Here is an 8,845-nt window from a genome sequence, read left to right as displayed (position 1 = left end):
CGTGCGCCCCTGCCTCGTCTGTGTGCGCGCCGTCCTGCTCTCCCTGCCTCCCGCTCTCCCCCTCCTCCGGCACCGGCGTGCATTCTCGCGGTGTTCGCTGTCTCATCGTCGATTTGTGCGTGTGCCTCCCTCTCGGCGGCGCTCCGCTGGCGGTGCTCGACGCCGCCTGCGTAGGCCTCTCTCCGGTGCCCGTGGCCGTGGCGGCTGGGCTGGCGCGCAGATCCGATGAGGATGTGCACTTGAGCGCGTGTGCTGGACTACGGCCCGCCTCGCTCTGTGTCCGCCGCTCCGGCGCCGTGGCGTACTCGGCAGGCACCAGCAGCCCATACGCAGAGCGCCGGGCCCACAAGGCTGCTTGCTCAGCTGCACGTGGGCCGAGCCGCAGCTGTGCGGCACTCGCCCAGGCGAGCGTCGGGTTGGGATGCGCGGTGGCGCAACTCCTGGGGCGCCGTGTCGTTGCTGTGCTGCTGTGGCGGCGGCCTCTCATGCCCTCCCCTCTTCGTGAGGCATCTGTGCCATGCCTCCATCCAACCCTCACGCACGCCCCTCGTTGTCCCCCGCCCTTCGCTGCATTGGGCCCCGGCCTCCAGAAGGATCCCCACTCGGCTCTGGTTTTTCTTTTCCGTCGCCCTCCCCATCCCGCCCAGCTCTTCCTCTGGCGTCCAAGGCACTCTCTCTTCCCCTCCCACCGGACACTGCACGGGCGCCATCGCCGACCACATCTGTGCACTCCCGCTTTACGCCCCTGCCTGCAGGTGTGGCTCCGCTCCACGTGGCCGCGGCTGCATGGGGAATAGACAGTCGTCGGTGCCCAAGGAGGGCAAGGGGCACCCGGAAGTGTTCTACCGCGGCGTGAAGGCGGCGCAAGAGGGCCGCTTCACGGTGTCGGAGGTGTACTTTGTGCAGGCTCTGACGCGGCACCCCGGGCGGCGTTTCTGGGACACGCTCACAAACGCGGCGCTGCGGAGGGGGTGCGGCGCTGGCCCCGAGGCCGACGCTGCGCCGCCGCCGAAGGAGGGTGCGGGGAGGCAGGCGGGCGCCGACGCGGCCTTCGGTGGGCCGCTGGATCCGTCCGACCAGGCGGAGCGGAGGAGCGTCTTTTGCAGCAGTGTGGGCGGCGCAGCTGACCCCGCGGAGGGTGCGGCTGGCGGGTGCGAGTATGAGGAAGACCTGCTGCCAGGCGGCGGCGGCGGCGATGGTGGTGGCCCAGGGGAGCAGGCGGACGCACGGACAAACGGTGCACAGTCCGCGCTCGGTGCCAAGGTAGTTGACATCCACCTGCCTCTTGACGGGGACCTGATTCACGTGATCAGCTACTACCGACTGCTTGCTGACATTGCGCACACGTACCTGAAGCAACTCGCCACCACAGCGCATGTGGACAAGGTGACCGGGCTCGCCGGGCGATACTGCATCTTGACCATCAGCCACACGCAGCTGCTGCTGCACTGCCTGACGCTGTGGAAGGAGGCCCATTTCAGCGACGGTGGCGGCTTCATCGACTACGACAAGAGGCGCCACCTGAGCCTCGGCTCTGACGTTGCGGAGGAGCCGCAAGACGACTCGGATTCTGACGTGCGCAGCACGAGTCACAGGAGGCAGCGGTGGCGCATGATGGATCGCACGGCGTCGGTGCTCTTCACCCTTGGGCTGCTGGAGGCGAAGACCCGCTACTACTGCCTCGCCTTCCTCATCAGCTACGCCGCGCTGATGATGCGGTGCTACGCTGGGCTGACGGAGCAGAGGAAGATTAATCGGGTGCACGCGAACATTGTGGAGCACCTGGAGATGGCGAGCGTGCTCGTGTGGGACCTCGCGAAGGAGTACCCGAACGAGTACCTGAGCCGGCTGGTGATGGCGAACGTGCCGAGGCCATCGAGTCCCGACCGCGATGGTATCAGTGCGGCGGGTGCCAGCTCTCACGCGAGTGCCCAGAACATTCACGCGCTTGGCGGCGACCAGCACCGTCATCTGTACGCCTCCGGCTGCCCGTGGTCGCCCACGCAGTCTGCGCTGATACCGCTTGTCCTCGCTCGCAATGTGCGTCTGAGTGTCCAGGCACGCGTGAGCCGCCACTCGCAAGCGCAAATACGCTCTCCCGCCGAGCGGCTCAGCTACCACTACACTGGATGGAACTTCGACACCGGCTTAATGATTGTGCCTGGGTGCAGCCTGCACATGCTTCGAAGGTCGCTTCCCGGGTTCGTACCTGGGAGGAGCACGTGGGCACACTATGCCATCATGGCGGAGCACGAGGAGTTTTACATCGCATCGCGAACGGTAGAGGCGGATGAGCACCGGGGCAGTGTATCTGTAAGATTTCCGGAGGAAGGCGATGCCGCGACGCGGAGTCGTTTCCTCAGCTCCCGTGCATCGGAGGACAGTGCTGCGGCCCGGAAGCAGGAGGAGCGGATTAAGCAGTGCGAAGAGAAGCTCATCAAGAAGCGGCGCCAGATCAACACAGACCTCGACCTCAGCGATGAGCGCACGCTTGTCGCGCTCTGCCTTGAGGAGGCGTGTGCACTTATTTTACCCTCACTCTTCCTCTCCTCCGTCTTGGCAAAGATGGCGTCTGAGGCGATGTGGAAGGACATCTACTTGCTCGAGAGGGCGATTGTAACGGGAGTATATGGCTCTGACTCGAGCGAGTGGCACATCATCGCCTCCATTCTGCGTAAACATCTGAAAAACTGATGCGCATGTACATTTGCTTATGCCTTCTTTCTCACGCTGTGTGTATGCGCCTCTCCCTCTCCATCTGCTGCCGGGCCACCCCACGGCGGCAGCAGCGCTCGACGCTGCTTCCGCGGGCAGGCGGTGCAGAGACGCCCTCGGTGGCAGGCGAGCACGATGGCCGCTCGCTGTGCCGAGGGCGCCGAAGGTGCGCGGCGGGATGCCGGGTGCCGGCGGCCTGTGTACCCCGGACTCGACGACACTCCTGGAGATGCGGGCGAGCTGTGGCTGCCTGTGTGTGGAGGTCTGCGGAGGCGCCTGTGGCAGAAGGGGGGCCCGGCTGTGGAAGATCGCGGGCTTGCCTACCGTAACGCTATGAAATGTGCGAGTGCTGTAGCACATGCGGTGCTGCTGAGCTGTGAATGTTTTCCTGCACCCACCGATGTAACTGGCAATGGCTGCCGACGGCGGCCTTTGTGGCCCACCCTCACGTTGCGCTGCGGCGAATTTTCTTCTTTCTGCCTTGCATTTCCGCGATGAAGCGGGGCCATCACGAGCCATCAATGCGTGCTGCTCTCTGTCCTCTGCGCAGCGTAGTCGGTAGCCGTTGGCTGTGTGTCTGTACGCGCCTACTCAACAAGTGGAGCTGGTCAGCTTCTGTTTTTGTATGACAGCGTATATACCTGTTCCTCTTTTCTTATGCACCTCTGCGTGTTGGTCCTCTAGCTTATGTGTATGCATGTGCATCTTTCTCATTCGTCCTTTTTTTATACTGTTTTCCCTTTTCTGTGCTCGGCTCAGCGGTATCTGTCGTGCGCATTGCTGAAGGGCTTGTGCGCGTGTGGCGTCCCCCCTCTTTTCTATGCGTATCTCTTCACGTCTGTTATCGCTGTGTTGTGCATCTCCTTTCGCTCTCTTTATGCTTTGCCCGCCAGCGCGGAGGCACCACAGCGTACTGTGATGGCCTTACGTCGTCCCCCGTCGCCTCTCGTACCGTCGCTGGCTGTGGCCTCCGTGGAAACTCTTTTGATCGATTGCTCTTTTTTTTTACTATGATTGCGCTTGAACTGCGCGTTTTTTTGCCGCTCTCTCCTCCGGCGGAGATCATCGCGCCCTACCCGCGACGACTGCCGACGCAGTGCGCGCACGTGAAGGCGGAAGGCGGATTCCACGCGCTGCTGAGCTAGAGTCGCACCGCAGAGCATTGCGTGAGGCCGTCGTGGGAGGCTCGGCGATAACCCACACGGGTGGCGGTCTCCTTTTTCTTCCCCTTTTGCCCTCCTGTGCTGAGGGGGCGGCGTACGTGTGAAATGAAGCGCGACAACAGAGAGCATCGAGAGGCGGCCTTCCGGCCGGCCAGGCTGTGAGGGCGTCACTGCGCCGGATAGTGCACTCTCCCCTCCCTGCGCACTGGAGGCCGAGCGGCCGACGGCTGTGCGTCCGCATTCTTCTGCGGACGACGGGGCCACTCCGGGTCTTGAGGACTGCGGTGGAGGATGGGCGCATTACGCAGACGCAACTGCTGGCGGCTGCCTCAGCGCCGACTGCCGTGCCCCCATGCGTCCACGGCAAGGGATGGGGGGCTTCCGGGCCAGAGGTGTGCGTGCATGTATGTGGAGGGAGGGGGCGGGTCTCTCCTCCGTGCCGCTCTCTCTCTACGAGCGCCGCCCATGCAGTGGCGAAACTGAACAAGGGCCATCGCACAGCTTTCTTGCACCGCTACGGCTGAGCGACCCGAGCGAGCGTCCGCTGCCTCGACCTCCAGCGCTGATGAGGCGGCGCCCGTTTTTGCTTGTTTTGCTGCGCTTCACTTTTGCCTTGCCCTCTGCCTCTGCCTCTTCTCCGAGCAGCCGTCTCAGAGGCCCATCGCACTCGCCTCCTGTCGCGCACCGAATCGCGGCGTGACACGCGCGCACTAGGCAGCGCCACCGCTTCTACCTGGGCGTGGGCACGTTGCATCTTTGTTTTCGTACCGTGGTCCTCGCAGCTATCTAGCTCGCCTGGATGTGAGGCGAAATGCGATAACACGGTCGGCCTGCCTTCCAGACGGGTGGTGGGGGTCGTGTGCTTCTGGTGTGGGGCTGGCCCGCAAGACCCCCTCTACGCAGGCGTCACAGCGCTTCGCAGGCCTGCCTCACGATGGCGGAGCTGCACCTCGGGGATGCACTAGAAGAGCACCCTGGCCGAGAGTGCTGGGACGCGCTGGCGCCGGCTGACGTGCTCTGTGGAGAAGCTCTGCAGTCCGTGCTTGCATGCGGGCATCTTCAACGCCTGAAGGAACGAAGGGGCAGGAAAGAAATCGGCGCCGGCTCGGTGTGCCCCGTGCGGTTGCGGCGGGGGTCGGCGGAGGCCTTTGTGCGTCCGTTGAAAGTGCGGAATGCGCTCGTCTCGATGCCCAGGTGACAGCCCCTCCTGCCCCCCCCTAGAGGCGGCTCAGCAAGCGCGGAAGGCAACCCCCCGCGACGATTCATGTGCCTTTCGGCGGCCACCTGATAGATTCCTTGGGCTTCCTCTGGCTGCTGGCGAATATCGCCCCGGCGCACCTGCCGCTGCTCGCCACACCGAGAAGCTTGCGATCCTAGCTGCGCGTTACTGTCGCCTTCCCACGCGCCGCACTGGAGTGCTAGTGCGCAGTGCGACACTGCGGAGGGCCTCGGCGGCAGCGGCGTGTGTATCGACGGCTAGAAGACTTGACGAGTGACGGTCGCCGCTGCTGTGGAGACGCACGCGGCAGCAGGGACGGTCAGAGGCACGGCAAGACCCCGCATGCAGAGGGTGGTGCATGTGAGTGCGCTGGAGCTCTCGGATGCCGCCCTGGCGCCCATGTGGAGGACTGCCAGCGATTTCCCAGAGGGGTATGTCGGCGAGCGCGTTGTCGCGCACGTGCCGCAGTCGACCTCGGACGCGGTCGAGGCGCCGCTCACCGCTGGGAGGTCTTGCTCCGACTCGAGTGCGCGACGGTCACTGCACCTCACCGGCGATGACCCTCGAAGCCCCTGCAGGCCAGGCGCTTCTTAGAGACCCAGCGAGTGGGCGCTCATCCCAACGGCAGCTGCACGGAACGTTTGCCTCCGCCTAGAGGAGAGCGCGGGTGGCGTTGCCTATGTGCAGGTCTTCTCTCCCTGCAGAGCGCGTGGGCTGCCGGCCCATCTCCTGGCATCGAGCACCCGTGCTTCTTGTTGTGCCTGGATGCAGCTGGCGCACGCGCGCGAGAGAGCTGTGCTCAGTGTGTTCCCCGGGGATGTGCACGATGGCAGAGGGAGCGGAAATGGGCACGCGACCGACGAGGCTCCACACCCGCGGTGCTGGTGCCCCGAGGAGAAGGATTGGTGAGGAACGCCTCTCCCCAAGGAGCACTCTGGGGATGCTGTGAGTTCCGTGAGACCCCCGCAGCGCCCTGCGCTCGTGAAGGGGCGCATAGAGGATGCGTGCAGCGGAGGCGCACCGCGAGGGCGGGCATTCTCTGAGCGATGAGCACGCGCTAGCTCTGCCGCGCTGAGATGAGGGGGCTATGGTGGTGGCCAGCTATGCTGCTCACCTTCTCGCGGCGGAGCTGCATCAGGGCAGAGGGTCACTGGCGGTGATGCTGCCGCTGGCGCAGAGTCTGGGGAACATGGTGAAGGCGCTTCGTGGCTGCGAGTCGCCTGACCCGCTCCTGATGTGAAGCGCATTCTCGCAGCGCTTCGGAGGGTCGCTCGCGGTACACGGCGCGCGTTCCGTCTCTTTTTTTCTCTGCGCCCTCTCCTCTGCGGCTGCCTCTCATTGCTGCGCCCCCCCTCCCTGTCCCCGTCTGCCTACGCACGATGGCGTCTGAGGGGAGAAGCTGGTGAGAGGGGGAGAGCTGCGAGCGCCGGTGCTTGCACCCGTGTGCCGCTTGCGTGTCGCGCTGTCACTTCCCCTCTCGCTACCCGGCCGCGTGCTGTGCCTGCTCGCTGCCCTGCTGCCCTCGGCACCCGTGTGGGTCTTCTGCGACGGCGTACGCGCGGGGTGTGCGCCTGACCGCGACGGGGCGCGCTGGCGCTGCGACTGCCGCTGCTCCTCTCACTGGCTCCGCGCCCCCGACGGCGTGCTGGATGTCTCCGGGCCTGCTGCTCTTGCACCTCCTGCGCGCAGAGGAAAAGGCTTCCTGGCTGTGCTGCGGGCGGTCGCGGCATGCCGTCTGCCGGGCTCTCTGCGCTGTGTCTTTCCCCTACCTGCTGCTCGACTGCTCTCGCTTGCGCGCGCTCTGGTGCTCTGCGGCCTCTCGCTGCGCGTAGGTGGCCGCTTCAGGGCGCTGGCACGCACTGCTCGTGCGCCCCTGCCTCGTCTGTGTGCGCGCCGTCCTGCTCTCCCTGCCTCCCGCTCTCCCCCTCCTCCGGCACCGGCGTGCATTCTCGCGGTGTTCGCTGTCTCATCGTCGATTTGTGCGTGTGCCTCCCTCTCGGCGGCGCTCCGCTGGCGGTGCTCGACGCCGCCTGCGTAGGCCTCTCTCCGGTGCCCGTGGCCGTGGCGGCTGGGCTGGCGCGCAGATCCGATGAGGATGTGCACTTGAGCGCGTGTGCTGGACTACGGCCCGCCTCGCTCTGTGTCCGCCGCTCCGGCGCCGTGGCGTACTCGGCAGGCACCAGCAGCCCATACGCAGAGCGCCGGGCCCACAAGGCTGCTTGCTCAGCTGCACGTGGGCCGAGCCGCAGCTGTGCGGCACTCGCCCAGGCGAGCGTCGGGTTGGGATGCGCGGTGGCGCAACTCCTGGGGCGCCGTGTCGTTGCTGTGCTGCTGTGGCGGCGGCCTCTCATGCCCTCCCCTCTTCGTGAGGCATCTGTGCCATGCCTCCATCCAACCCTCACGCACGCCCCTCGTTGTCCCCCCGCCCTTCGCTGCATTGGGCCCCGGCCTCCAGAAGGATCCCCACTCGGCTCTGGTTTTTCTTTTCCGTCGCCCTCCCCATCCCGCCCAGCTCTTCCTCTGGCGTCCAAGGCACTCTCTCTTCCCCTCCCACCGGACACTGCACGGGCGCCATCGCCGACCACATCTGTGCACTCCGCTTTACGCCCCTGCCTGCAGGTGTGGCTCCGCTCCACGTGGCCGCGGCTGCATGGGGAATAGACAGTCGTCGGTGCCCAAGGAGGGCAAGGGGCACCCGGAAGTGTTCTACCGCGGCGTGAAGGCGGCGCAAGAGGGCCGCTTCACGGTGTCGGAGGTGTACTTTGTGCAGGCTCTGACGCGGCACCCCGGGCGGCGTTTCTGGGACACGCTCACAAACGCGGCGCTGCGGAGGGGTGCGGCGCTGGCCCCGAGGCCGACGCTGCGCCGCCGCCGAAGGAGGGTGCGGGGAGGCAGGCGGGCGCCGACGCGGCCTTCGGTGGGCCGCTGGATCCGTCCGACCAGGCGGAGCGGAGGAGCGTCTTTTGCAGCAGTGTGGGCGGCGCAGCTGACCCCGCGGAGGGTGCGGCTGGCGGGTGCGAGTATGAGGAAGACCTGCTGCCAGGCGGCGGCGGCGGCGATGGTGGTGGCCCAGGGGAGCAGGCGGACGCACGGACAAACGGTGCACAGTCCGCGCTCGGTGCCAAGGTAGTTGACATCCACCTGCCTCTTGACGGGGACCTGATTCACGTGATCAGCTACTACCGACTGCTTGCTGACATTGCGCACACGTACCTGAAGCAACTCGCCACCACAGCGCATGTGGACAAGGTGACCGGGCTCGCCGGGCGATACTGCATCTTGACCATCAGCCACACGCAGCTGCTGCTGCACTGCCTGACGCTGTGGAAGGAGGCCCATTTCAGCGACGGTGGCGGCTTCATCGACTACGACAAGAGGCGCCACCTGAGCCTCGGCTCTGACGTTGCGGAGGAGCCGCAAGACGACTCGGATTCTGACGTGCGCAGCACGAGTCACAGGAGGCAGCGGTGGCGCATGATGGATCGCACGGCGTCGGTGCTCTTCACCCTTGGGCTGCTGGAGGCGAAGACCCGCTACTACTGCCTCGCCTTTCTTGTCAACTACATTGGCCTGATCGTGCGGGCCATCGCCTCGCGGATGCACTTGCGTTCGCACCAGCGAATTTTCCATAACGCCCTGGAGCATGTCGATGAGGTTGCTTCACTCGTGTGGGACCTCGCGAAGGAGTACCCGAACGAGTACCTGAGCCGGCTGGTGATGGCGAACGTGCCGAGGCCATCGAGTCCCG

The 8,845-nt window shown here is 65.6% G+C and overlaps 1 protein-coding gene across 1 annotated transcript; it reads left to right on the top strand.

Annotated features, from left to right (window-relative positions):
• Nucleotides 1–786: 786 nt before the first annotated feature.
• Nucleotides 787–2,694, top strand: LSCM1_01390 (uncharacterized protein; the record flags this gene model as incomplete). The annotated part of the gene is made up of 1 exon (XM_067319006.1): nt 787–2,694. The coding sequence occupies one exon, from the start codon at nt 787–789 to the stop codon at nt 2,692–2,694; it is 1,908 nt and encodes a 635-aa protein (XP_067176285.1).
• Between the last annotated feature and the right edge of the window lie 6,151 nt (nt 2,695–8,845).

This window comes from Leishmania martiniquensis, chromosome 31 (assembly GCF_017916325.1).
Source record: "Leishmania martiniquensis isolate LSCM1 chromosome 31, whole genome shotgun sequence".
NCBI classification, from domain to species: Eukaryota; Euglenozoa; class Kinetoplastea; order Trypanosomatida; family Trypanosomatidae; genus Leishmania; species Leishmania martiniquensis.
The sequence above is the reverse complement of the archived record's forward strand: the minus strand, read 5'-3'. Positions and strand labels throughout refer to the sequence as shown.